This window comes from Penicillium expansum (assembly GCF_000769745.1).
Source record: "Penicillium expansum strain MD-8 chromosome Unknown contig66, whole genome shotgun sequence".
Taxonomy (NCBI): Eukaryota; Fungi; Ascomycota; class Eurotiomycetes; order Eurotiales; family Aspergillaceae; genus Penicillium; species Penicillium expansum.
Genome location: NW_015971393.1, coordinates 150,204 through 177,841, shown reverse-complemented (window position 1 = coordinate 177,841; position 27,638 = coordinate 150,204). Strand labels below are relative to the sequence as shown.

The 27,638-nt window shown below is 48.6% G+C and overlaps 12 protein-coding genes across 12 annotated transcripts; 6 read left to right on the top strand and 6 right to left on the bottom strand.

The window, feature by feature from the left end:
- Positions 1–610: 610 nt before the first annotated feature.
- On the bottom strand, positions 611–2,104 carry PEX2_024840 (elongation factor 1-alpha; the record flags this gene model as incomplete). The annotated part of the gene is made up of 3 exons (XM_016739759.1): positions 611–1,719; positions 1,779–2,047; positions 2,100–2,104. The coding sequence occupies 3 exons, from the start codon at positions 2,102–2,104 to the stop codon at positions 611–613; spliced, it is 1,383 nt and encodes a 460-aa protein (XP_016596521.1).
- A 1,207-nt stretch (positions 2,105–3,311) lies between these two features.
- Positions 3,312–3,870, bottom strand: PEX2_024830 (DNA-directed RNA polymerase III core subunit RPC11; the record flags this gene model as incomplete). The annotated part of the gene is made up of 4 exons (XM_016739758.1): positions 3,312–3,347; positions 3,401–3,495; positions 3,583–3,792; positions 3,861–3,870. The coding sequence occupies 4 exons, from the start codon at positions 3,868–3,870 to the stop codon at positions 3,312–3,314; spliced, it is 351 nt and encodes a 116-aa protein (XP_016596520.1).
- Positions 3,871–4,331: 461 nt separating this feature from the next.
- Positions 4,332–4,979, top strand: PEX2_024820 (ankyrin repeat-containing protein ANK1; the record flags this gene model as incomplete). Its single annotated transcript, XM_016739757.1, has 3 exons — positions 4,332–4,343; positions 4,402–4,579; positions 4,651–4,979. The coding sequence occupies 3 exons, from the start codon at positions 4,332–4,334 to the stop codon at positions 4,977–4,979; spliced, it is 519 nt and encodes a 172-aa protein (XP_016596519.1).
- A 262-nt stretch (positions 4,980–5,241) lies between these two features.
- On the bottom strand, positions 5,242–7,013 carry PEX2_024810 (alpha-1,2-mannosyltransferase ALG11; the record flags this gene model as incomplete). The annotated part of the gene is made up of 2 exons (XM_016739756.1): positions 5,242–6,577; positions 6,631–7,013. The coding sequence occupies 2 exons, from the start codon at positions 7,011–7,013 to the stop codon at positions 5,242–5,244; spliced, it is 1,719 nt and encodes a 572-aa protein (XP_016596518.1).
- A 742-nt stretch (positions 7,014–7,755) lies between these two features.
- PEX2_024800 (putative mitochondrial export translocase Oxa2) lies at positions 7,756–8,301 on the top strand (the record flags this gene model as incomplete). The annotated part of the gene is made up of 1 exon (XM_016739755.1): positions 7,756–8,301. The coding sequence occupies one exon, from the start codon at positions 7,756–7,758 to the stop codon at positions 8,299–8,301; it is 546 nt and encodes a 181-aa protein (XP_016596517.1).
- A 919-nt stretch (positions 8,302–9,220) lies between these two features.
- Positions 9,221–10,961, bottom strand: ptcF (type 2C protein phosphatase ptcF; the record flags this gene model as incomplete). Its single annotated transcript, XM_016739754.1, has 3 exons — positions 9,221–9,332; positions 9,389–10,408; positions 10,462–10,961. 3 exons carry the CDS (start codon positions 10,959–10,961, stop codon positions 9,221–9,223), a joined length of 1,632 nt encoding a protein of 543 aa, XP_016596516.1.
- A 444-nt stretch (positions 10,962–11,405) lies between these two features.
- PEX2_024780 (transcriptional repressor TCF25 family protein) lies at positions 11,406–13,562 on the top strand (the record flags this gene model as incomplete). Its single annotated transcript, XM_016739753.1, has 1 exon — positions 11,406–13,562. One exon carries the CDS (start codon positions 11,406–11,408, stop codon positions 13,560–13,562), a length of 2,157 nt encoding a protein of 718 aa, XP_016596515.1.
- A 966-nt stretch (positions 13,563–14,528) lies between these two features.
- Positions 14,529–15,730, top strand: PEX2_024770 (PQ-loop repeat-containing protein; the record flags this gene model as incomplete). Its single annotated transcript, XM_016739752.1, has 5 exons — positions 14,529–14,618; positions 14,703–15,304; positions 15,358–15,407; positions 15,464–15,522; positions 15,581–15,730. The coding sequence occupies 5 exons, from the start codon at positions 14,529–14,531 to the stop codon at positions 15,728–15,730; spliced, it is 951 nt and encodes a 316-aa protein (XP_016596514.1).
- Positions 15,731–16,729: 999 nt separating this feature from the next.
- rpp1 (ribosomal protein P1) lies at positions 16,730–17,394 on the bottom strand (the record flags this gene model as incomplete). Its single annotated transcript, XM_016739751.1, has 4 exons — positions 16,730–16,776; positions 16,834–16,966; positions 17,071–17,148; positions 17,326–17,394. The coding sequence occupies 4 exons, from the start codon at positions 17,392–17,394 to the stop codon at positions 16,730–16,732; spliced, it is 327 nt and encodes a 108-aa protein (XP_016596513.1).
- A 459-nt stretch (positions 17,395–17,853) lies between these two features.
- Positions 17,854–19,577, top strand: PEX2_024750 (uncharacterized protein; the record flags this gene model as incomplete). Its single annotated transcript, XM_016739750.1, has 8 exons — positions 17,854–18,073; positions 18,128–18,209; positions 18,266–18,290; positions 18,361–18,639; positions 18,702–18,868; positions 18,922–19,135; positions 19,189–19,374; positions 19,422–19,577. The coding sequence occupies 8 exons, from the start codon at positions 17,854–17,856 to the stop codon at positions 19,575–19,577; spliced, it is 1,329 nt and encodes a 442-aa protein (XP_016596512.1).
- A 1,870-nt stretch (positions 19,578–21,447) lies between these two features.
- Positions 21,448–22,147, bottom strand: PEX2_024740 (uncharacterized protein; the record flags this gene model as incomplete). The annotated part of the gene is made up of 2 exons (XM_016739749.1): positions 21,448–21,653; positions 21,838–22,147. The coding sequence occupies 2 exons, from the start codon at positions 22,145–22,147 to the stop codon at positions 21,448–21,450; spliced, it is 516 nt and encodes a 171-aa protein (XP_016596511.1).
- Positions 22,148–24,726: 2,579 nt separating this feature from the next.
- On the top strand, positions 24,727–27,174 carry PEX2_024730 (aconitate hydratase ACO2; the record flags this gene model as incomplete). The annotated part of the gene is made up of 2 exons (XM_016739748.1): positions 24,727–24,771; positions 24,823–27,174. 2 exons carry the CDS (start codon positions 24,727–24,729, stop codon positions 27,172–27,174), a joined length of 2,397 nt encoding a protein of 798 aa, XP_016596510.1.
- Between the last annotated feature and the right edge of the window lie 464 nt (positions 27,175–27,638).

Below are 27,638 nucleotides of genomic sequence, written 5' to 3'. Positions count from 1 at the left end.
CACGACGATTAATCGAGATTGAATCTGCAGAGACAAGTCTGGAATAATCCCCTATATCGAATAAGGATGAAACTGATCAGCAGTTCGGTCCTAGATTGAACGTGGTGCTACTCGTTACTTGATATTGCTTGATATGAAGCCGATTTGAGGATTATAGATATCATTCCCGTTAATGTGTTTACAAAGATAGGAACGGGGTGTTGGAATCAGATAGAAGATTATATAGGTATAGGTGTAGTAGGAAGAAAGAGTGATCCTGAAACAAATATTGTTTAAAGTTTTGACAGAAGGTGCATGGTACCCGTGAAATAGATGTACTATGTATGTGGCCTCAGGCACACCACACAGAACTCGACGACGCAACTCACCCAGGGTAGGACAGGTGCGTCGTCCGAGGGGTGATGAACAGTTTTACTCTTTTGAGTCTATGTACAGATTATGCTCTACGATGTTACAATTTTACGAGTAAAAGAGAGAGAGAAAGGTGACTTGAGTCATAAAAATGTGGGTAGTCATTTTGAGCAACTACACAGCAAATCTACCTTGATCCAGTAACTGTTTTTGAAAAGAAAAAATCATCACGGCATAATGAGCATCATCCGAGAATCATTTATTTCTTACCAGCCTTGGCAGCGGCCTTGGTGACCTTACCAGCGCCACCAGCGTTCTTCTCAACGGACTTGATGACACCGACGGCAACGGTCTGGCGCATGTCACGGACGGCGAAACGACCGAGAGGGGGGTAGTCGGTGAAGGCCTCAACACACATGGGCTTGGAGGGAACCATCTTGACGATAGCGGCATCACCGGACTTGATGAACTTGGGGGAGGTCTCAGTGGCCTTACCGGTACGGCGATCGATCTTCTCGAGGAGCTCGGCGAACTTGCAGGCAATGTGGGCAGTGTGGCAATCGAGGACGGGAGCGTATCCAGCGCCGACCTGACCGGGGTGGTTCAGGACAATGACCTGAGCGTTGAAGGAGTCACAGGCGGCAGCGGGGTCGTTCTTGGAGTCGGAAGCGACGTTACCACGGCGAACCTCCTTGACGGAAACGTTCTTGACGTTGAAACCGACGTTGTCACCGGGGTTACCGGCCTTGAGCTGCTGGTGGTGCATCTCAACGGACTTGACTTCAGTGGTGACGTTGGCGGGGGCGAAGGTGACGATCATGCCGGGGGTAATGATACCAGTCTCGACACGACCGACGGGAACTGTGCCAATACCGGAGATCTTGTACACATCCTGGAGGGGAAGACGGAGGGGCTTGTTGGAGGGACGGACGGGGTTCTCAATGGCGTCAATGGCCTCAATGAGGGTCTTTCCGGTGCTCTTTCCGGCCTTGGTCTCCTTCTCCCAACCCTTGTACCAGGGGCAGTTGGTGGAGGGCTCAAGCATGTTGTCGCCGTTGAAGCCGGAGATGGGGACGAAGGGAACGGACTTGGGGTTGTAGCCGACCTTCTTGATGAAGTTGGAGGTCTCCTTGACAATCTCGTTGTAACGATCCTCGGACCACTTGCAGGTGTCCATCTTGTTGAGGGCAACGATGAGCTGCTTAACACCGAGGGTGAAGGCAAGCAGAGCGTGCTCACGGGTCTGGCCATCCTTGGAGATACCAGCCTCGAACTCACCAGTGCCGGAGGCGATGATGAGAATAGCGCAATCGGCCTGGGAAGTACCAGTGATCATGTTCTTGATGAAATCACGGTGACCGGGGGCATCTGTAATGGAATATATTAGCATGTGTGCAAGCAACAGAAGGAATGGGAGTTTGTCTTACCGATGACGGTGACCTCATACTTGGCGGTCTGGAACTTCCAGAGAGCGATATCGATGGTGATACCACGCTCACGCTCAGCCTTGAGTTTGTCAAGAACCCAGGCGTACTTGAAAGAACCCTTTCCGAGCTCAGCAGCCTCCTTCTCGAACTTCTCGATGGTACGCTGGTCAATACCACCACACTTGTAGATCATGTGACCAGTGGTGGTGGACTTGCCGGAATCGACGTGGCCGATAACGACGATGTTGATGTGGTTACGCTCTTCCTTACTGTTGGGTCAAGTCAGTCTCAGTTCTTCTGAGGTGAAGGACGGTCACATACCCCATGATGACGGTTGGAACTTTTTGTAGTTCTTTGTAAGATACTAGAAAAAATCTGTAGAAAAATTGCTCAGAGACTACGGCAGAACGCGTAGAGGTACTGAGCAAAAGTAATCAGTAAGAGTAGTCGGAAGAGGGAGAGCTGAAAAGCAGTAGGGGGGCAGGGAATACTCACTGTAGCAGACAAGAGGAAGAAAGAAAAGTCTGTGGGAGGGGAGGAGGGGAAATCCTTATATGGAGGGGCAAGCGAGCGAGGCGAGTCAGCAGGTGGGGCCAAGCCCTCTTTGGCTAGGGCTTCTGATTGGCTCTAGCCCTTACCCGTGTACGCAGATTTTGCAAAGTGGGTTGGTGGGCTGATGTATATCTACCTGCTATAATATGTCTGCAACCATACTTTACAATGTACAGTCTACTTCTATGATTGAAACACCCCTCCGTTTCCCTGGTTATGTCCTGCCATGGCACTCCACTCGCTGCGAAATTTTTTTTTTCATCGGCTCCGTCCCAGCCCACTTTGTGGCTCTAAACGCTTGAACTGGGCAGCAACGCAGAGTGGTTGGGTGAGAACCTTCTAGTTTGCATTGTTTACTTTGCCCATTTTCTGGCATTCTTATGGCTCTGTACGAATTATTGTGGCGATATTGGATGTCTTCGTTCCATTTTTTCACTTTCGTTTTTCATTTTTGTCTTTAAGAACCCCGCGGATGAGGGGCAACACTCCTCACCGCCAACTCATCCCACCAACAATGTCATGTCATGCATGGAAAATCCTTTCTGATCCTTTTATTTTTTGCCTCCGATGATCAAATTCATATTTAGTGTATCCCAAGGTTAGGTAGAAATAAATGTCGGGCTCTACATCTGTACTAGACCAATTGTATTTATAGTATCATATGTGAGAAGCTCACCTAAAGTCACCTAAAGTCACCCAAAGTCAAAGCCACAATCAATATGATATAAAATAAAAATGCATTAAAAACCTAGATCCATGTCCCAAAAAGTCTCCGCTGATAGCAAAAAAAAAACTGTGCGCTGGGCTGTGACGTCGATCAATTTGGGTATCGTTGTATCGACTTGATAGTTTTAAGTTACATACGCCCCCCCCTCCTAAACACTTGGTAAATGCGCCATTTGCACCTCGCTGTGATAAAACTCAAAAATGAAAGCAAAAAAAGAAACGCAAGCGACTTTTTCCCAGCCTTGCCGCCCAACTCTAATTTTCTCTCCACCGAGCACCGCACGAGGTACACTGGAGCTGTCAGAGACGGGTACCTCACCTTAGACGTAAGGAGGGAGACATACCTTCAAAAATGTAGTCATCGGTTCATCTGCACTGCGAATCTGCAGCTGGAAGAAGTACGCACGTTCCCCATTGCAGCTTTCGGCGGGGCATTGAGCTGTTAGGAAAAAAAAAGAGAGTATGTCAGCCCTGTATATCTCGATGGACATGTCACTTCTGAGAGAAGATAGCAGAAAGAACTTACTGCCAACACTGTCAGCATTGGCAAACTCCTCCTTGCCACCAAAGACATCGTCCACTTCCTTTTGTTTCATATCTTTCTTCTCGAAATAGTTCTTGTCCAGCGGGGCTTCGTAGGGGCAGACGCGGCATTCAAAGCGGTTTACACCCGCAGGGAATCTTGTGCTCGATTCCGCTTTGGAAATGGTGAGCGCATTGCTGCAATTGGGGCAGACTAGAAAGAGGAGTCAGTTTCTGTTCTGGAATGTTGCTGGACAGCGTCAACTCCGAGATAGCACATACAGACTAGCATCTTGATGATCTGGCTAGGAGATGCAGTGGGTAAGGTTGAGAAAGGGTCGGACAGCTCGACCGGGAGGAATTTAGGTTCTTAGTAGCTGTATAATGTAGTTCCCGTCAGATGCAAAACATCACCGTCGATGATGAGACTAGGCGCGCGGCTAAATGCAAGCGTTATGCGGAGAATTATATATCCGGGCGGCCCGCGTGTGGGATGTCCCTGGGGAACAACTCCGATAAACCTACGGTGTTTCCTAGGAACTTGAATGACTGTTTAACCCACAGTCCAGCTTGTACATACATATTTCACTTTGTTTTCTTGTGGAAGATCCATTCTGATCAGCAAAATACCCATACAAAACCCCTGACTCTTGTTACAACTAGCTCCACGCGTCCCATCACAGCCAAGCACCAATTCCTGTACAACAGACTTCACTCTCGGATAACCCGGACTCTGTGAACCCATATACAGAAATGGCTGAGGAGGTGAATACTGCTCTCCAGACCCTTGCTAAATATCAATGCTAATGCCGCTATGATTTAGGGCGCATCACCCCGCGAGCTGGTCGTGGAGGCCTGCCGCCGGGACCAACCCCACCTAATTGAGCAAGTGGTGAATGAAATGGAAGGCAAGACAAATGAGCAAGTGGCACAATTCTTCAACGAGGTGACAGACTCTATGGGAAACCACGCATTGCACATCTGTGCCCAGTACGGCAGCTGTACGTGTTTACTTTGCCACTACTTGAATGACCATCCCTCATAGAAGCAAGCTAACACTTATTTTGATTAGATGATACCATGGATGCACTGTTTGATATCCAATTCTTCGAATGCGACCCGTTGACCCGACTGGACAAGGACACACCTTTGCACATCGCAGTGCGGTACGCCAACGATAAAGACGCGGAACTCGGTGAGGCCATGATCAAGATGATGTGCGAGGCTGGCTGTGATCCTCGAGTGCGGAATAAGCATGGTCAGAAGCCTGCTGAGCTGGTTTTCAACAATAATGAGATCAAGAAGACCCTTCAGCAAACCGAGTATATCATGGCCGAAGGTATTCAAAATACTGGCAATGGAGCTGACTCGGATGGTGGAGAGGCCAGCGATAGCGATTAAACGGGGAATTCCAAGGTGTTCGCATTGTCATCCATTGTATTACCGACATTCCCACTTTCTGATTAGAAGCCTCGAGTTGCCCTAGTTGAGATGTCTGTTTTCATGCACGAGTCTTAGACTTGACCACGTCTTCTATTTCTATTTTACGATTATAACGAATTTAGTACAGTCTTTAAAGACTTTTATCATAGAATTGACTTCTTATTTTGACGAGCCACTAAACTAGCCCATTCGTCTATTTCCAGGGGGGGATATTACAAAGCTAAACCTTCGATGCCTTAACAAGCTTTTGTACTTGATCTAGCCACTTGCGGGAGAACTCCTCTTCGGTAAACCGTTGAGCTGAGCGACGAGCCCGCTGTCGCATGGCCAATTTCTCTGCCTCCGGAAGAGCAAGGGCAGCCTCGAAAGAAGCAGCAAATTGCTCTTCAGTTTCAGCGCGGAATCCAGTTGCACCATCGCCCAAATCAACAACAATATCTTCACGTGGACCGCCTGAGTCGTGTGTCACACAGATGAGACCAGCGGCTTGGTACTCCACGACGCAAATACCGAAATGCTCGTTCCACATGGCATTGACACCAACCGAGGCAGTACGGAGATGTGACAGCATGACAGGCCAGCTGGCGTCGCACAAAAAGGTGGTCTGGTCGCGAATGCGGAGTTCATGCGCCAGGAGGCGCAGGTTGTAGATATGGGTTTCATCGGGGCTGGAATGGCGCACAGATCCAATGAGCACAAGACGTGGAGAGGGTTGACCTTCATAGGCCGGGTTGTTTGTTCGTTCTTGCAAGAACCGCGCAAACGAGCGCAATACTAGCGGGTGGTTCTTCTCTGGTCGGAATTGGGCGATGTAAAGTAGAACGGGCTGGCGAGTCTTCTCGCTCTCCTCGTCAACGGCAATACTTGATTCCAGTTCGGTGACAGCTGTTGGGGGAAACACCACGGCCGGTGATGATGCAGTCCCGTCGCCGCTGCTGTTGCTGGTTTCTTTGCCGGTGCCCCAGAGCTTGCGAATATGCCCTGCCGTCCAGGACGAGTTGCACATAACTACATCAATCTGGCGACCGACCCAGCCATATAGCTTGGCAAATATCTCCCAGTACCGACGCTTGGCTTTCCCTTTCCACCCTTTCCCTGCGCCGGAATTGATCCCTTGCACCCCGCTTTTATCGTCAAGAGAGGCAAGCATGTCGGTTGATATGGTCGGGTAATGAACATAGGCGCCAACGGGTACTGTCGGGAAAAGCCATTTGCAAAGAGCAAGTGTGAAGGCATAACCCATGGTGTCAATAAAAACATCCGGTACAAGCAGCGTAAAGGCATCGTAGGCAACAACCAATGACCCCAGCGACTGCCCCAGGAGCGTCATGTAAGGGTATGAGCTGCTAACAACATACTTGCGGGTCGTCAAGTATAGGAGCACCACGGTTGGCGCATGTAGGTGAATGTTGAACCGGTTCTCCACCCTCTCCAGCATCTTGGCTTTATTGACTTCATGGTCACCCGTGTAGATAGCGCAGATTGCCTTAGGCCAGCGCTTCTGTGTTGCGCGTATTGCTTCCCATAAGACTCGTTCGCCACCTCCACCGGCATTGCTATAGCGCCTAGTCAGCATTGTGTGTTTTTATATGCCCGGAGCATGCCATACCAGAATGGGTGGAAGAACCCAATAATCCCATCCCAGTCCTCTGGACGTTGGTTTCCCTCGCTAATACCGCCACTGCTTTCACTACCAGTTGTAGTTTGTACCCCGCTTGCGCCTGAGCTATCAACCTTCTCCCAGTCCTCATCTTCGGCACCGTTCCGCGATGGTGAAGTTGTTGAACCCTTCGGCCGTGACGCGCGTAACTCCTCCTCTTCAGATCGCGCCCGCGCGATCACATATTCACGGCGAGACCGGGTTCGTCGCCATATCAGCCAGCCCACTCCCCGAAACACTAGACCGAGGAGAACGCCTGTTACCTTCGGAAGCAGGACGGCCGTGGCGGTGAGGACCAGAATGGCCAGAATGGCTTTTGATAAGAGGGCCATGGTGAAAAGGCAATGTTTAAAGAGACCTCATCAGAAAGCACACATAGTAAGAGAATTTGAAGTCAAACTAGAGAACAAGTCAGAAAATGTTCCCCGTCTCTTGCTGTCAACAAGTTGATCAGTCGGGCCAATGAAGTAACTCCAAGTGTGTCACATGATGATCTCCAAATATCCGATTTCCGTTCCGCGACTTTTATAGCCTCAGTCTTTCTAGCCATCTTTTATTATCTATCTCATTTCCCCGTCAGCAGTGATGTATGGCCTCCGCCCGGCACAGGCTCTGCACTTAACGCGGCAAGTCGTACAATTGCCTCGCTCGCAAGTTCGACACTTCCACCCCACAAGACAAGCCTCAGGCATTGTCGACCTTGCACTGGACGGCTCTACTGCATTTATCCACGGCGTCCACACTGTTTCATGTCTACCATGGGTTGCCTCAATTCCTCTAACGGCCGTACTTGTTCGTACATTTGTTGGGTTGCCCATCCTGTTATACAGTCGACTCCATCGCCATCGCGAAAAAAAGCTATCGCCAATTCTAAACGCTTGGATGAGGGTATATGCAGAAAAGCAGGTGGCTGAACGCACAAATGGAAGCTCCAATAATTTAACACATGCCGAATCAAAGAAAAGGGCCCTGGTTGATGTAAGAAAACGAAGAATTCAGCTTCATAAGCGTTGGGGAGTGTCTGGCAAGCACAAAGCAATTACCTTCCTGCAGATACCTGTTTTCATTGCGCTCATGGATAGTCTGCGTGGGATGAGCGGCAACAATAGCGGCTTCATTGCCTGGCTGTCATCGTTCATCGAGTCGCCGCAAGACCCTGCCTCCGCAGCCCAATCTCTCCATTTAACTATTGAGCCTACTCTTGCGAACGAGGGCGCTCTCTGGTTCCCAGATTTGCTGGCCGGTGACCCGACAGGTGTGCTGCCAATTTGTTTGACCGCATCGATCTTGGGGAATGTTCTGATAGGATGGAAAGTCTCGCCTTGGAGGCAGATCTCGCTCCTTCCAAAGACCGAGATGTACAAGCAGATCACTTTCACCGGTTTGCGGGCCTTTGTCATAGTTTTAACATGCTATATTGGCTTCACCAGCTTTGTTCAAGGGATGCCAACTGCGCTTATGCTTTACTGGATCACTAGTACCAATGTTGCTACGCTACAGACCTGGATACTGGACAATAAGGTGTTTTCGCCGGTGAATTCCGGGCAATTCATCCAGAAACCTATCGCTTTCGAGAAGCCGGGTGATAAGGACCCCTTCCAATTGAAAAACTTGCGCTGATTTCATCCGCTCTCATTTGGAATGAGATGGTTTCTTTTCTATGCCATGAGTCATTGGCTGTTTTCCCAGCCATACTCCATCACAAAGTTGCGAACTATTCACGCGCTGGCTCTAAATGAATCTCAGAGTTTTATCGGCATGGAAGCCACATTCACACCGAAAATTGACAGCAAGCTCATGTCAGACCTGCTTAAACCCATAGCCTCTAGACGACTCATACAGACCTGATGAGCCGGCTCGGGTAGGATCAATCGTCACAGGAGAACCTCTAAAGTTGTGCGTCAACATTCATAACTTGGTCCAACCACCCTGCAAAATGAGAAACCAAGATGCATATAGTTCATCGACTGGCTTCGAGGTTTATTGTATAACATCATTCTATTTGCCAGCCTGCATTCATGTACAATAATTTCTTCTTTCTCACTAAAAATAGTCGGCCGCGTATATGGTCTCCGTCCTTGACGACATACGGCTTTAATAATCTGATTTATGTGCCCAGGTGGCTCAAGATGATATTACGGATGTTATAGGTAAGACAACACTCCAATGTATTTTACAATGCTCTTCTTTTGTAGTATTAAAGGTAGAAAATAGTCATTAGCTACAGCAGTACAGCTAGGAATTGGAATGATAGTACGGAGTAAATATGCCGGGCTTATCACTTTACTATGTGCAATATACAAAGGAGATAGAAGCATAGAACGTACCGAAGATTTTTTTTATATGTATAACCAGGGAAATTGCAGATTGTTCGTAAGATTACAGAAACTATTCCCTGGTATATTGCCTTGGCCTTGCCATAGATCCAGTAGCCATAACCTCACTGGAGAAAGTAGATTGAACAAACATAAAAAAAAGCCCGCCACCCTTCAAAATGCTTTGGGAATGTCACGAATAGAACATAAGATAGAACAAACGCCTAAAGTTTCGACTTAGGAGGCTGTTCTGAGGCGCTTGCTTCCTGATTGACCTCCACAGTGCGCGAATCAGGGCCTTGACCAAAGAAGATGACCTCAACAGTAACATCGTCACTAAGAAAGATTAGCCAAACCGCTAGAACTAAATGTCATGAAAAGGATATCCATACCGGTATCGGCGAGAGTAAGGACTGGGTAGCGTCAACAACGCACACACCATATCCTTGTCCTTTCCGCCCATTGCGTTCCGCACAAGATGCGTTGCTGCGTTCTTGTCCTCAACCACAAATCGAGTAGCCGCGCCAGAAATATCATATTGCTGCTGGCGGATGGGACGCCGTTGGCCTTCAGTCGACCCGTCGGTTGCAGTTTCCACGGGCAGTTTCTTCTGGCTATCGAACCCGAACCAACTCTGTAACCAAGCCTTGCTACCAGTGCCTGCAGCAGCTGATTGTTGTTGCTCAACCCACTGACCAACCAGGCCGACAACCTCTTCATTGCTCAGCATCTCCCACAGACCATCGGTAGCCATGACAACAAAGTCACCCTTGGAGGGATCGATCTTGGTGGTAGTAATGATAGGCTCGGCGGTGACATAGGGGGGCGTTTTCAGCATAGGATGAGGAGTGCGCCCAAAGAACTTCGCTTTTATCGTATCTTGGACGTCCCGGCTCCACTTGTAGAAGGCATCACCGAACGCACGGCTGGGTTCAAGCTGGCCGAGAATTCGGCCATTCTTGGTCACATATGGCTCGCCGGGGTGCTCCTCACGCAAGCGTTTAATTTCAGATGGGGTACCGCCAGTCTGGTCTTCGGAAAGAGCAGTTGCGGTCCATTTCCCGCTAGGGCCGCGACGGCCCAGAACTGCGCGAGAGTCTCCGGTAACAGCAACCTTGAGGTCCTTGGACTGGGAGTCATAGAAGCTGAGAAGAGCACATGATCCTGAGAGAGCAGGAGCAAGAAGCTCAGCGGCAACCCGTCGCGATTTAGACTTCAGGACTTCCTTGAAGCTCTCATGTACGATGTCATTGTCGAGGCGGACGAAGCCCTTCTTGATTGCGGCATCGATAGCCTCAGATGTTGGCACGAGGAGAGACGGATCAGCAGAAGCAGCCTTATAGGTTGTGTTCAATTCACGGGCCACATATGAGATCAAAACATTGCGCAGTTTCGCAGATGTAGTCCAGCCCCTGATTTAAAGTTAGTATTGGCATTCAAATTATTCAACCGTGATATAACGTACGAATGGCCGTCGAAAACTCCCCAGAACATCCAGTCACTGCTCGGCTCGCCATTGCTGACAGCAGCCACGGATGCTGGAATCTCCACTATCTTCTCCGCATGGTCATCCTCAATGGGGGAGTTGCTGGGAACCTGAACAACATCGTAACGCACAACGCCCTTGCCCCGATTGACCAAATACGACTCCTCATTCTTGCGAAGCTTCTGGGTCGCTTGCTCAGGGGTCAACATTTCTAGGACTTGGCGGTCTGAATCGTCTGTATGCTTGGCAAGAGGCTGGTCTCCGGAGAGTGTTGCGGTGTAGAATTGATCGCCGCTGACCAGCAATGCACGTCGCGTGGACTCAGCAGGTCCTTCTGCGTAGGCGGAGTTGATAGCACTTGATGCGAAACCCCGGATCTGGGTTGCTGCCGATTTAACGGTGTCACCCTGATAAGCATACCATGCCCCGGAGGCAACGACGGTCGAGATGACGGCGAGGGAGAGGTTGCGGCGATGCATAGATGATTGGGGAGCTACCGGAGTGTGGGATGAGCGTCTGCCGCCAGAATATGGCCGAATACCTCGCAGCTGGTTGAAGGTCAAAGAGCACGGCCGTTTAGCGGCAATGGTCCATACTGGTGCACGCCGAGCAGTACGGCAGGCCTGAACAGTCGCCCGACGCATTAGTCCAGTAGTAAATATAACAGCTGATAAACTTCAGTACCTTATGCAAGGCAGATAATAGCTTGAGATTGTATGTAAATGAGGTTCGAAGCTTGACAAGGAGCTCGGTCTCCTCAAGATGAAAGTCACGTGTGAATGTTATCCCCAAGGGCGCTAATCCGCATTAGTCTCTGTCGTCATTCCCCGCGGCTTTGTTTCGGCGTGTTCTTTTTTTTGGTTTCCACTTTCGCAGACGACTTTGATTCGAACCCTTCAAAGGCTTTTGCCTCAGTGTGCAGGATGTCTTCACGAGCAATCCGAAAACTGCAGAAGCTGCGTGAACAAGAACAGCAGCGAGAAGCCGACTTGCAAGATGAGTCAAGCGAAGATGAAGCCCCGCGCCCCGCGAAACCGAAATTCAATGCCTTTGATTTGCTGAATGCCGAAAACGAGGATGAGGAGGAAGACGAAGAGGAAATTGAGGAGGAACCTCGTGCGCAGACACCGGAGCCTGAACCAACCCCAATAAAGTCCAAAAAGAGCAACAAGAAAAAAAGGAAGAAGGCAGCCAAAACCTCTGATCCCGCCAATACCCCACCTTCAAAATCAAATGAAGCAGATCTGGATGAAATTGATCGGGCGTTGAAGGAGTTATCGACAGGTGGGCACTCGTCAGTTAGCACAGGTGTATCTACCAGATACATTCCCGAGGCCTCTTTCCCAAAGACTACAAGCGAATTGCTCGGTATCGAACCCAAATTTCTCAATGCAACGAATGAGATGCGCAGACTGTTTGGAAATGTTGTTCTAGAAAACTTTGATCAACAAGCGGATAATGGAACGGGCCGCCGTCGGGATCGCAATCGACAAATGGTCGACCTTGCTCAGGCTTTGACGGGAAGATACAGTCCAGCTAGCCGAGGCCAAAGTCTGGCTGGAGTTACATTGCGACGCAATGTTCTTATGCAGGGCAAAGATGAGTGGCCTCGTGCTCCAAGTGGAGGACTAGGCATGGAGACTGTGGAGAAGCTTCCTTCCGGGGAGACTCTCTACCGACTAGTGCACAATACCGCCTACCAAGATGTACAACGGCAGTTCGACCTCTGTGTTGAATCTATGGACCCACAGAGACTCATCGGACACCTCCAATACAACCCGTACCATATCTCTACACTTCTCCAAGTGTCGGAGATTGCCAAACACCAAGGTGACCATGCTGTGTCTGCCGATCTGATGGAAAGAGCTCTATTCAATATCGGACGCTCGGTGCACTCTTCGTTTGCCAATCGCCTAAAGGAAGGCGAGGCCAGACTTGATTTCATACATGCGGAGAACCGAGAGCTCTGGCTTGTTGGATGGAGGTACATCACCAATCTAGCAATGAAGGGCACATGGAGAACCGCTTATGAATGGGCCAAGCTCTTACTCAGTCTGGATGACAGCGATCCTTACTGCATGAGACTGCTCATCGACCACCTCGCGCTCCGAGGTAGAGAATACGCACAATTCGTGCAGCTCTGCACCCAGACACGCTTTAGTCGTGACTGGGCCAACCTCCCCAATATTCAATGCTCGCTGGTAATAGCATACCTCCGGTTGAACAAGCCCCAAGAATGTCGTCGACAGCTGCAGCTCGCCATGTCCCGCTACCCGTGGATTTTCAGCAGGCTAGCACAGGAACTTGATGTTCAGCACGTTCCGAAGCAAATTTGGGGCAAAATGCCTCCTACGGGCACTGATGAGCTGCTTACCGAACTCTATATTGCCCGCGCAAAGGATCTTTGGAATACCCCCGAGGCTATTTCTCTCATTATGGAAGTCGCAGATTCCATCTCTGGGGTGGAGCCTAATGATCCGCCGGAGATCACTTTGGATATCGCTCGTCATGTGGTGTTGTCCGATATAGCTAAAGTGACCACCCATCTTCCAAACCACTTTGTGGCTGGTCGACTGTCCTCCTCCGATCCTCTTCCCCCCTATGAATCTGAAGCCTACAAGCAACAATCTGAACCTACGCCCATCTATGCAGCTCCTGCGGGAGGTGGCGAAAATTGGCTGCAGGATCTCCTCGGCCAGATCAACCACGACGCCCGCCCTCCTAATGTCGCATCGGACGACGAAGAGCCAATTGGCTTTGAGAATGAGGACGAGACTACAGAGCATTTCGATATCCCACATTCACGCCCACCGCTCAGAGACCCGGCAGCCCTTGAAGGGTGGCTCACGCGGGAGGGGTTGCAAACTCTTCGTATTTTCCTTTCTCAATACGGAGTTGATAGAGGCAACTGGAGCGAAGTAGTTGTGGACTATGCACCTCTGACCAATTATCTAGAGGCCATAGCAGCAATCTCAGAAACAACCCGCCAACGGTTGTTGGATGGCACTATCAAGGACTCTCTTGGGGATTTTGCGGTCAGCATGCTCGAGGACGAACTTGCGATTATGCGAGGAGAATAATCCAGCTTCATGATGAACATGAATTCTGTATTAGTCTGGGTACAAAAGAAAATTATTGAATGATTATATATACACAATGTTGAGATTGTAACAACATTTACAGCGTGGCCCTGGCTTATCTTATGAATTACAGTTGACTAGAAAGCTATATTTCTAGCATGCTCCACCTATATCTCATGGCGAAAAAGAAAATTATGGCAATTGTTTACGTAGAGTTTTCTGACCTTACGAGCGTTATAGATCGTGATCCCGAGAAAGACTCAAATATATATACAACAATCTATATACAATAGTCAGTAGCTTATGCGGACTTTTGGCGTCTTTATATATGTATTTTTTTGTAGATATTTTCCCATTACTGGTATTGTAGCTAGAAGAACATAGGTGCAAATGGCCTAAAATGCGCAAATCGACGTTTATATAACTATATGTGTAGGGATTAAAAGAAGATGCTTAGCGACATATTTTACGCAGTCGACCTTTCTATGTGTATAACTAGTTATGGATTTTTCTACAAGGCAATTTTGACGGAGAATTTATATCCTATCGGAGTAATCCTGATTCAGATTGCATATTTCCTTTGATCATAGTACATAGGTAGTACTACATACAACATACATAGTTGCAATGTAGACTTGCATGACCATAATGAGGGGTATCATTGGCTATAGAAATCCTCTAATGCTTGGCCGATGCGCGTCATCCCGTGCTGATAGGTTTAGTCAATTGACAGGGATGTTTCTTGTCTAAAGAGATTGGCTGTAGTTTAAGATATAAATACTTAGTTAGAATATTAGCATCGATGATATTTCAAGAGATTTTCCTTATGTGCTTGGACCCTTGAAAAGCCTGGACAAAGCGGGACTGTCCAGGTGACTGGCGAGTAGATTGTGTCATAGCCTTATCTCCATCTCCCGTGCAATTTTCTTTCACTCCAACACATATTTGTCCCAGAGCATAGAAAGAATGGAACAGGGCCCTATACCTTTAACAGCCCGCGAGGCTGCATCTGGTCTCTTGGGTTCAGTCTCTATGACCTGCTGGTTTTTCCTTTTGGTATGTTTAACATGCACGATAAGCCAGACTCGTACCTTGAAAAACAAAAGTGGGCTTAATTCATATCTAACAATACTGTGATAGGTACCTCAATTAATTGAAAACTACCGCAATGGCAACTCAGAAGCTATCTCTCTCCTCTTTGTCTGTGTTTGGTTTATTGGCGATGCCGCAAACCTCGCTGGTGGTCTACTATCTGGCCTCGTGCCCGTGATCGTCGCGATCGCAGTATACTTCTGTATCGCAGACGGCGTGCTGATCGCGCAGTGTCTGTACTATAAAGTACGCAACTCGCGTCCGGAGCCTTTCCACCGCCGACGCTCCTCCACAGAGACCCCAGACCCGACCACCCCATTGCTGGGGCGGCGATTCAGCGACTCCCTCGCGTCTTCCGAGTCGCGGCGCCGGTCATCGGGCTCACTGCGCCGTTATCACGCTAGTGGCCGGCGCGAGAGCGAGGTCGAGGATACCCTGGCCAAGATCGTCGAGGAGAATGATTATGGCCGTAAGGCGTGGGTTAAGAACTTTGCTAGTGTTGTTGGCATTTTCCTCATTGGTATGGCTGGTTGGACCATGGCTTGGCAGACGGGGATGTGGGCGCCGGCGCCATTGGAGAACAACAATGGTTCTGAGCAGGCTACTGGGGGGCTGGTGCTGGGGTATTTCAGTGCCGTGTGCTATCTGGGGTGAGTACCTCCTTTCATTAGTTCTGATAACTTAGTATTGACTTTGATTGTAGAGCGAGATTGCCTCAGATTTACAAAAACTACAGTGAGAAGTCGTGCGAAGGTATTTTCTTGTTGTCTTTTGATGCAAATGTGAGGCGGGTGTTGACGTTTATCTAGGATTGTCGCTCTTGTTCTTTATTCTCTCTCTTCTCGGAAACTTGACTTATGGTGCAGGGGTGAGTGATACTGCAAGTTGTACTATGAATTTGACGTAAGCTAACAGTGTGGATATAGATTCTTTTCCATTCTACAGAGAAAGAATATTTCCTCACTAATCTTCCGTGGTTGATTGGATCGCTGGGAACTATGGTTGAGGATGCGGTCATCTTCTTCCAATTCCGGATCTACGCTGTCCAGGACCCCCGTCTCTCCGCGATTTCTTAAATATTGACATTTGCCCCTGTATCTAGAGCAATGAGCTCTGTCTATATACCGTCGAATGTGAATTTCGGTTTCAAGCTCAGGAATCTTTGGATGAGAGGTGATTTGCATGCATTTGTTGGTGATGCTGGACATCGGAAAAAATTGGAATAGCATAGCGTTTGTTTTCATAATAAGCTGGCGACTGAATCCGATATATGTGGTTGTTAGTGTCGATGTGTATAGTAGGGTGTGTTGCTCGTGATAGCGCAACCTTGGAATGACTAGTAGCGCACATGACTGATATCATCAATGCAATCACTAAGTCCGAGGCGATATTGTCCAAAAGTCTACGCATGTTGCACTTTGTACCGCCGATGAGGATACTAGTCTGCTGAGCCATAACCACAAGGGCTTGGTTCACTCAATAGAAGATCACATTGAGATCGAACACATCAAAGTGAGAGTGGTCCAACACCGACGATCAGCTCTACAGCACTACGTCATATGGCCTACGAACAAGTACCCCATATGAGAATCAGACGGCATTCGTTGTTGGTTCATGGTCGCATGACAGACGGAACACGAGGACCGAGCAAACTAAACTAGCTGATCCATTGTGAAGGGGCGAGAAAGCGAATCATACATCTACTCGCCAGACCAAAGTAGAACTTTGATCATGGCAGATCAAGAAGTGTGCCAAACGTCTTTCTTCAATTCCCCTAAAATCCTGGAAGCAACAATAGTTTCGGAATCGCAGTGGCATCCGATCGAGTCTACCTCGGCCACATCATGACACGGAGGCACACCGAGCACCCAGTCTCCATTGAATGTCCGTGTCCGTTTGAATTCTTTTGCTAATTTTCTTTTTTTCTTCCCCGGGTTCTAGGTCGTAGCGGGGGTCGTGGAGTATCGAGTACAATAGAGAATCGTCGAGGGAGCCGCTATGCGGCAGTGGGAAGAGAGGTTGAGGAATAGAGAAAAAAGGAAACGAGTTTTAAATTCGATACGGAGATAAGACGCTTAGTCGAAGAGACCGAAGCCCATGTCCTCATCGGACTCCTCCTTCTCTGTAGTGGGGATTAGTATCGTGACTCAACAGACCAGAGGTGTATATAAAAACTTACCCTCCTCCTTCTCCTCAGCCTTGGCCTCAGCGGGGGCGGCAGCAGCGGCACCACCGGTGGCGGCACCAGCGGCAGCGGGGCCAGCGGAACCGACGTTGGTCAGGAGATCCTTGATGTCCTTACCCTCGAGGGCCTGTGTTGAAAATCGTATTAGTTATCGAATCTTAAATTGTCGCGCGACCATGTTCGGGTTGTTTCGATATTGGCGCGGGTTGTGGAATGGGATCAGGTATTTACCCGGGCGAAGATGGTGGCCCAGATGGGCTCAACCTCCTGGACCTTGGCGGCAGTGATGAGGGTCTGGATCTTGTCGGCCTGAATGAAGATTGAAGGTCAGTTACAGTTTTCGCATAATCGTCGCTCGATCCCAGTGGCTTTGCAGCGGCTTGTTGTGTTTCTCCCAAAGCTCAATTTCACACAGTAAATAAAGCTTCAAGTGCGATCTTCAAGCCTCCACTATCCCACCAAAATCAAAGAATTTTGGATACGTACGGAGACCTCAATACCGTCATCGGCCAGGATGAGGGCGGCGTAAGAGCAGGCGAGCTCGGCGGTAGACATGTCGACGGGTGGTGTTGACCGGACTGGGTGTCTTGAAGAGAGTTGGGGATGGGAAAGAAGAAGAGAGGAGAACGCCAATGATAGACACCCGAACAGGGCAAACGCGCCGTGTGTGGGAAAAAGCCCTCGCTTAGGGCTTGGACTAATTGGGCTTAGCCCCTCCCCCTCCTCGTGACTTTGCGCTAAGCCGTAAACGGAGCTAGATCCAGATGACATAATGATCCAGATGACATAATCCCCCAGTATGTAAACTCCGGGCTGCGGCGGGGCCCGTGCGATGTGGTCGTATCTGCAGGATCTCGCTATCAATCGATCCATTCATCAATTGACATCACATCCCGGTGGGGTTCAACCGTACGATCAGTTTTACTTGTCTTTACTTCAAAGAAACTCATTTCTTCTATTCAACCTGACCTCAACCTTGCTTTCCAACGTGCTTACTTATCGCATTCTCTAACCATGGAGTCCCCCGCCATCCTGGTCCCGCTGGATCCGCGGGAGCAGCCCATCCTTGAAAACCTGCTCCGAACTCGCGACGCGCTGCTCCTAATCAAACGGGACAAGTCCTCATACATTAAGTCCCGCGATGTTCTACCACTTTATGAGGAAGTGATCGCAGAAGTCGAGAAGCTCAATTCGGTTCGTAAAGAGCAAGATCGCCGTTTGGTACACAATCGCCGTGAGTTTAGTGGATCGCGCGCTCGACTTGAAGGTGGCTGACATTCAACGATAGTGGATTATATCTTGGATGATTGTTTCCAGTTGATTTCCCTGCTGTTTTTGACAGTTGGGAAGAACAACGAAGCTCCCGCAGTGTGAGCGACAATGTCTTTACCCCGCCATCTTATGACCGTGACTGACATTTAGCTAGATACTCCTTGGCGACTACTATCCAGGTACTTGCTCCTAGCATTTCTTTCAGCATATTTTGTTAGCTTTGCGCTCTGGAAACTAACGACTTTGCAGCGCCTGCTCGACCACCTTGAAGAGGCTGGATTCTACTCCTCGAAGGATTTGAACTCGATCACCAAGACACTAGAGTCTACACGGGAAACTCTTGAGCGCGGCCGCAACGCATACTCACCGGCTCTTCTCACACTCTTGGAAAGTCGCCTGGAACAATGCGAGCAGTCACTGGCGAAGTTGCAGAAGGGTCTTGCCGTATTGGCTCCTCCCTTGGCGCAGACACACGAGACACTAGTTTCAATCTTGCGGTCGACATCCGCTGTGAACACTCGGACAAAGGTATGGCATCGAATATTTGTATAATGTATCTGATTAGTACTAACTGATGGTTGATTTGTTAGTTCTCGGCTTCGGAAGTAAACGCTCTTCGAGAACAATTGAAGAAAATTGAAAAGACAGCAAAGGACGGCAACTTTGTGGATGACGAGGGAAGTGTTCTTGCGGGGCAGGATGGCCTCAAGGCTTTGCTTCAAAGGTGTTGGCGGTGGACTGAAATTGTGCTCGAGCGGTATGTTCTAGATTGCCGATGGGATGATTGGACATCAACTGATTCAAATACAGAGAGGGCAAAATTGACGAGCGGTTCCGCGATCAATACGAACGCTTGTTGGAAATCCGCAACCAACTGGATCGTTTGTCCGTAACACAAGCTTGGTCACTGCGCGAGACCGATCTCTTCGTATACCAGCGAAAGCTCGACCGAATTGACGAGGCACGGGTTAATGGTAATTTCGTCGATGCTGAGGGTCAGCCAGCGGACCTGCATGCGCAGCGAGTAAGAATTTCTTTTCGGGCATTCTTTGGTGGATCTGGCTAACACATGATCAGACGCTCCTGTACCTTATTCGTCGCAGTTATGCATACATCTATGCGCTTTTGATTTCATCAGAACCTGTATCTGAAGCTCTACTCCCAGTCTACAACCAACTTCAAACTCTTCGTCGGTGCTTGATTGAAGTCAAGGAGTCTGGAGGCGTTGCGAATTCGCGCGAACTTTACCCATACAGCATGAAGGTATGTAACCGTCCACACCGCTAGTCTACAAAAGCTGACCGAAACAGCTCAACTCGATTGATAACATGCGAGTCGATGGGAAATTCTACGTGGGTCCAGATATCCCGGAGGGTCAGGGCAGTGTCAATAATCTGCTTGCCGAATGCTACGATTTGGTTTGGGAACTTCGTGCCGCAGTGGTCGACGGGGACGAAGAGTCTTAAAACAACAGGGGTTCTAGACCAATGCCTCTTTTTCTTTTCTCTACCTATGTTTTTTATTTCCACCGATGTTTGTGAATTTCCGCTGAGGTTGATGAAGAACTGGCCATGGAATGTCTTTGGCATACAGTGGCCTTTGATTGTATGATCAGATTCTTACCTTGTTTTCTCTTCTTTTTCTTTATGTGACGATAGGCGTTTGATGGTATGGCATTGGCATTTGTCTTGGGAACGAGGGCACTTCGGTGTCCTCTGGTGGTTTTACTTTGAGTTTAATGGATTCTCCCTGTTAACGAATGATTCTAAGAGATTTTTGTTTCTTGTTTCTTGCCTCTAATGATATTCAACTAAGCAAACTAATGATAGAGCTAACCTTGGGCAGTTGTATTATTCTAGCTAAGTGAAGATAAAGCAATGACCTATGGACATGACTCAGGTTGGCCAAGCAACATTTCCAGCATAAGCAAAACTCCTGATCTGATTTGATATTCATTCCATCCCATTCAAATAGAAGATGTATCCCTTGAGCAGTCGCAGGGTGTGGTGATCACGAAATTTGAAGTGAACTTCATTCACTTCTTTCATTTCTAGCTTTTCACCGTCAATATTATGAGCTTTGAGGCAGTAACTGCATGATGTAGTACAGTGGCCTCGATCATGGACCCCATCTGTATTGCTACCAGGCATTTGTGGTCTCTCGCAACATCCACACCTACGTCCACAACAGCCCCCTCGGTTTGCACAGTCTTCACGAAGCACGCCCGAGAGATACCAATCCGTGTGTTTTCTCTGCCTTATCATTGCTTGTCTTGCGGAATCGCTTTATATCTTGTTTGAATTGACCCATTATTCCCTATGAATATCCTAGTATCTTGAGTTGAGAGATTGGATTTGCTTTTCATAAGCCTCGAGTTTAGATAAATCATAGTGTGACAGGTACCGTCTTTGACATGCCTGTAGGGCTTTTGCCTTTTGCTCAAGCCATACTCTGCACTGGACAATTAATCGTAGGGTAATACCTAGCTTAATGAGTTCTGCACACCAGTCTTCCTCCAATGATGCATTGAGTAAATAGTAACGGTAGGTTACTCTTTGAAAAAGCTCGTCGTAGTTTGAATTTTCAAGCCGAGTTTCAAGGCTTAGAGCTCTGGTTGTCTGGTCCCCTTCATCCCTTACAAAGACTACATCTGGAGCCTGCTTTATGAGCTTTCGCTTTTCATCGATGCTCAAATTATCCGACAAGAGTGGTTCTAGCAGATCCTCAGGTGTCTCGGCGTGTTCCACCTGCTTTGTGTCATCGCGTTCTGCGTACTCTCTTCGTATGTTGGTAGTGTCTGTTGAGATTGCATGTTGCTTGATGGGAATTCGGTGGTTCTGTCATTATTGGGCTTTGCAGAATTGGGAAGCTTCATATTGATGTTGCTGTTGGTATTGCCCATAGTAGAAAATTGACTGAGCTGTAGCAGAGATGGAGGTGAAGCTAAGCTTAGATCATTGGCACCCAGTTACGTAGAGGGTTAGGTTTCACTAGAGCTCTTGCTCTCTTTGAGTACCCTGAATACACACATGTAACAACCTTAGAAAGTCCACGATGAAAACCCATCTAGAACCTACGCATATATCTTTAGGGAACTAACTTTCTAGCAAAGCTGATTAATCCAAATTCTTTCACACAAATAAAGCAATTTATGCCCGAGGCCAAGCAAAACCCTCAGTCCCATTGCAAGCTGGATTCATTTCAAATAAAAAACGTAACCCTTGAGAAGACGCAAGGTATGGGGATCTGCCCATCGAGTGATGGTAGTTTCAAAGCGAAGATCTTGTAGGTCTGTGATCTCATCTCCAATATAATTACCATTAAGCCCGTGGGCGTTCAGACAACAGGAGCACGCTGAAGTGCAATGGCCCCGGTTATGCATCCCTTCTGTGTTAAGCCCATCGATCGTTCGTGGTCTTTCGCAACATCCACACGTCCGCCCACAGCAACCTCCTCGCCTCTCGCAATCTTCCCGTAGCTCAGCAGATAGATACCAGTCGATGTGCATTCTTTGACTTGCGAATGCTCGTGCTGCCGATTTACTGGCAATGCGGTCTATTGCGATCCATAACTTCCTGTGCACTCTCCAGTATTTTGGGTTCAGTCTTTCGAGGTATAGGTCAAAGGCCTGAGTCCCGCCGTCTTGTATCTGTTGATGGACCCATATTATTCGTTGGACAATCCAGCGTATTTCAATATCAGCCTGAATCAGTGCTTTGCACCAACCTTTGTACTTCGAGGCGTATCGAATGTTATAACAATAGCACACCGACTGAGCAAGCTTATGAGAGTCCTGAAGCCGAAGTCTATCTTCAAGGCACATAGTCTCTTTCTCTTGTTCAAGGGCTGGGATCTCATCTGTCTTTTCCATAGCTTTGCATTTGTCGTCGGGGCTTAGTCCGTTGTCTGATAAGAGGACATGTAGTAAGTTCTTGCAACTTCGCGCAGTTTCAAGTTGACTGATGAACTTTGTTATCATAGAATTGGAGACTTGCGTGGTCTCTTCGTAACTCGGGGGGTTTCCCGAAGACTCCATTTTGCCTAGCTGAGAGTGGCTAGCCATGTCCTCTTCTCGACATAAAATTTAGAGTTGAAACAAAGCTGAAGCCAAGGAAGGATATCAAATATCAACATATCATCATCTTGTAATAGTTCCGTCCCTGAAATGGTGGCCGGTCATAGTTTCGGTTGACGGGAAGACTGCCGTTTGGGGTTGCGGCTCCTGACCACCAGATTGTTCCTTGAGTACACTTATTGTATCAAGTTGAAGATATGTATACCATACTATTTATGGCCTACCTATTATATTCTTGTTCCAATGATATAGGTGGTAAAACCGGCTTAAAATGTGTAAAACGGCTTTCCCATGTATAACATTTGGTAACAGCAACAGCTAAGCAATATTTGCCTCCAGGGTTTAGATAAGGTTGAATGGTGATACATCACGGGCTTTGAACTTTGAGAATCATATTGACGCGTCTCCAGCAAAATAGCAATGCCATCCGACAGAAGGCCCGGCCAGTAGTTTTGTGACCCTATGATTATCTCATTCCGGTTTGCGGAAATTGTCTTTATGAAGTCCTCTTTGAGCTAGCTCTTCCTAAAAAGAGCCCAATGCCTTTTATTGAGGTCTTCAAGCTGTTATTTGTAAATATTGACTTGCCATGCATGTTCTGCTTCATCTCCGGAAGATAGAGGTCTCTCTGATGAGATTTGCAAGATTTGAATCTTTTGTTGAATACAGGCCTTTCGTTGAGCAATCCAACGCTTCTCGATGTCAATTTCAATCAGTTTCTTGATCCAACTTCCTGATCCATCCGGTTGTTCCCTATACCAAAAAAAAGGCCAGTATAGGACTATGGAAAGCTCACCGTAGCCTGCCTGCGTCTTTGAGTTGAGCTTCAACCTTCTCGGCATTTTTGTAGTGGCGATCATAGTCATATATATGACTCGGGGCGTGTTCTAAGAGAGCTGCTTTCTCTGTAATACTCAATTCGGTGGAGAGTAGGTGGATAAGAAGATCTTCAGGCTTCTGGGCATCTTTTATCTTATCCTCCAATTTATCCATCAAGGTTTTCTTAGAAGACTTTGGGATCTCTTCATAAGTCGGAAGGTTTTTAGAGGCATACGTCTCGCTTTCCTGGGTCTTAGTGGCTGTGTCCTTCTTGCGCGACTTTGAAAGCTGGATAAAATTGAGCCTGCCACTTATAATGAGTAGCAAAAAACTGAACGATGCTAAAACTAAGAAAAGGCGTAATGTTGAACTAGGCAGGGCGTATTCTGTCCGTCATATGTTGGAAATAAGCTTTTAGCCCTAAACATATTAGATAGTACCGTTCTTTTTCTTCTCAAAGAAGAGACAATAATGAAATCTTACATATTTTACAAGTTCGGTGACGACATGCATAGTAGCTGTATGATCGAGTTTCCTCTTATACATGTCCTAGCATAATTCTACGGATCAGCGTCCCTTGTAGTATGTAAAGTTTTTTTATACCATCTTGATCTCATCTAGTAGCATTTCCGCTATAGTATTCCCTAACGACATAGGGTAACCCCGAAAACTGTAAATATACATGCAACACCACTTAATAGCCCTGCAGATCATTCCCGTGCTGTCTTTAATAGGACTATTGTCGCAATGATACTCCGTACAGGAATAAGTTGCTTCCTATATCACAAGTTCCCGAGAATTTTCCAGTCTGTTTAAGTATACTCCATACTTGATTGAGATCAGGATGCTAGTTTGTCTTGAAACACTACTTACTCCGTACTAGACCCAGAGATCGACAGGCTTCCGGTGTACGGGGTCGAGAATTGGCATAAATCTCTCGGCGAGCTTCCGGTTAGCATCCATTTTTAGTTGCTAGGGCTAAGCATCACCTATACAGTACAAAGTACAACATGGTCAATAAAAGTGATCCACATTCCACGTGACTAGCCCTTTATTTTCAGGTCCTGTCTCAGCTGTAACTAATCTTGTTTACTGCCCTTCACGGTCTAAAAGTAACGACAGCTCTTCTCAGCGGGATATCCGCCCATCTTCGACATTTGAATTGCCAGGAATTCCGGGAAAATTGGCATGGGATATTGCTGCTCTTTTGATTGAGATTGATGGCGTTGATCCCCAAGACCCCATCACCGCTGATTCCCAGGCATTGCTTCTGAATATTGTGAAATTTTTAAACGCCAGTTCGCGTGACTTCCGCATCGAAGTTGCTAATAAATCATAGTTCTGGTGTATTCTTCCGGGATTCAGTGGAGGTTAGGCGGGTATAGATGACGAAGAAAAGGCATAATAGGTCACATTATACACCAAGAATTGAGATTGGGGCATATATACTCGGATATTATCTGCTGGTCTAGTGTCGAAGAGACATGGAATCAGAAACCACCATTATCGCAGCATTGTCGCGGATGCAAAGATTCGTTATTGAGAGGTTGAAGTTTGTAGTTATACAAAGCTATTTCCCCACATAATCGAGGTCTGGATTCCGAAATCGGCGCAACCCCTAACCAATCAGAGCCAATACAAATAACGTATAACCGGAGGAAAAAAAAGGGAACATCATCTTCTCCCACCCCAGTTTCTCCCCAAACTTGACATAAGTGAAGATGGTGAGCCAGCTTGTTTGGCAGCGGGTTTCTGCCTCTCGTGGCGTAAGTAAACATTGAAGATAACTCAATTGGCCAAACTAATACTTCATATAGATGGCCACACGCCTCTCCTCACAACGGCTCTTCGCCCGTGGCCTAGCCACCGAGGCCTCCTCCTCCCGTATGCCCCCATATCCCAAGCTCGTCCGCAACCTTGAACAAGTCCGCCGAGTCCTTGGCTCCGACCGCGCCCTCACCCTCGCTGAGAAAATCCTTTACGCGCATCTGGACAATGCCGAAGAGTCATTGCTCACCGGAACCAACAATGGCCGTGACATTCGAGGCAAGGCCAACCTGAAGCTGAAGCCCGACCGTGTCGCCATGCAGGATGCTTCAGCCCAGATGGCTCTACTCCAATTCATGTCCTGCGGTCTTCCCTCCACCGCCGTCCCAGCCAGTATCCACTGCGACCACATGATCGTCGGTGAGCGCGGTGCCGATACCGATCTGCCAGCTTCAATCAAGGGGAACAGTGAGGTGTTCGACTTCCTTGAGAGTGCCGCCAAGCGTTACGGTATTGAGTTCTGGCCCCCGGGTGCCGGTATCATCCACCAGAGCGTGCTGGAGAACTACGCCGCCCCTGGATTGATGATGCTCGGTACAGACAGCCACACTCCCAACGGAGGTGGTCTTGGTGCTATTGCCATCGGTGTCGGCGGTGCCGATGCTGTCGATGCGCTCGTCGATGCTCCTTGGGAGCTGAAGGCTCCTAAGATTCTCGGTGTTCGCCTTGAGGGCAAGCTCAGCGGATGGGCTTCGCCTAAGGATATCATCCTATCCCTGGCTGGTAAGCTGACTGTCCGCGGTGGCACTGGCTATATCCTTGAGTACCACGGCCCTGGTGTCGAGACTCTGAGCTGCACGGGTATGGCTACTTGCTGTAACATGGGTGCTGAGGTGGGTGCCACCACCTCGGTCTTCCCCTTCTCGCCTAGCATGGTTCCCTACCTGCAGTCGACCCACCGCGGCCACGTCGCCGAGGCCGCTGCTGAGGTTGCCGCTGCTGGCCCTTCGAGCTTGCTGCGCGCTGACACCAAGGCCGAGTATGACCAGCTGGTCACCATCAACCTGTCCGAGCTCGAGCCGCACATCAACGGACCCTTCACTCCCGACTTCTCGGTGCCACTGTCCAAGTTCGCCGACACCGTCCGCGAGAAGAAGTGGCCCGAGACCTTCGGCGCCGGCCTCATCGGTAGCTGCACCAACTCCTCGTACGAAGATATGACCCGCGCCGAGGATCTCGTCAAGCAGGCCACCGCAGCAGGTCTCAAGCCCAAGGCGGATTTCTTCATCACTCCTGGCAGTGAACAGATCCGCGCAACTCTCGACCGCGATCAAACACTAAACACCTTCTCCGAGGCCGGCGGTATTGTCCTCGCCAACGCTTGCGGCCCCTGTATCGGCCAATGGAAGCGCACCGACGGCGTCCCCAAGGGCGAAGACAACGCCATCTTCACCTCCTACAACCGTAACTTCCCCGGCCGCAACGACGGCAACCGGCAAACAATGAACTTCCTCGCCTCACCGGAACTCGTCACCGCGCTCGCCTACTCCGGCAGCACAACCTTCAATCCCATGACCGACTCCCTGACCGCACCGGACGGCTCAACCTTCAAGTTCCAGCCCCCCAGCGGCTTCGATCTCCCCAGCGCCGGTTTCGAAGAAGGTAACCCCAACTTCCTGCCCACAGCCGCAGTCCCAGACGCAAGCAGCGAAGTCATTGTCTCGCCGACCTCTGACCGCCTCGCCCTCCTCGAGCCATTCGCCCCCTTCCCCGAGGGCGATCTCTCTGGTCTCCAGGTCCTGTACAAGGTCAAGGGCCAGTGCACGACCGACACAATCTCCGCCGCAGGCCCGTGGCTCAAGTACAAGGGCCACCTGCCCAACATCTCCGCCAACACTCTGATCGGTGCCGTCAACGCCGCAACCGGCGAGACGAACGTCGCCTACGATGAGGCCGGCAAGCAGTACGGAATCCCCGAGCTAGCAGAGGCCTGGAAGGAGCGCGGAATCTCCTGGCTTGTTGTTGCGGAGGATAACTACGGCGAGGGCTCTGCACGTGAGCACGCTGCGCTGCAGCCTCGCTACCTCGGCGGCCGGGTCATTGTCTCTAAGAGCTTTGCCCGTATTCACGAGACGAACCTTAAGAAGCAGGGTGTTGTGCCTCTTACATTTGCGAACCGTGAGGACTACGATCGTATCGATGCTTGTGATAAGGTTGATACTGTTGGTCTTTACGATGTGCTGCAGGCTGGTGGACAGGGTGACATCAAGCTGCGTGTTACTAAGCAGAAGACTGGGGAGGTGTTTGATGTTCCTGTTCAGCACACTTTCAGTAAGGACCAGTGTGCATTCATCCTTGCTGGTAGTGCTTTGAACTTGTTGGCCAAGAAGGCTTCCTCTTAAAGGGAGAGGAGCAGGTGGAGGTGGATTTCAGACTGGTTTGACACCATAAAAATAGGTTGTTGGGTTCGATCTGGAGTTGATGATTTGGTTGGATTGCATTATAGTAGTCCCTCACCTTGTATATGGTGAATTTTGGTAGTTTTAGATTTGTTTTGCCGACTAGATGATATCCAATGTGATCTGTATTCTACTGTTTCTTGATTTATTAGAGTGTAAGTGGTGCAAGATGAAATCGATAACTATAGTAATAAATAAGTAATAGGGTAAGAGGGCCAGGTCATCTGATGGAGCGCAATCCATTCATTGTATGTCATGGTATATAGCTTTGAAGCTGTTATATCAAACAAGACAAAGTCACGATAGAAGAAGATATAGAAATGTAGAAAAGTAGATGGGCATGGAATAAACATGGGAATATCATAAAAAAAGCATCATAATGCCTGGTTCTTTCATAAGTAATGGAA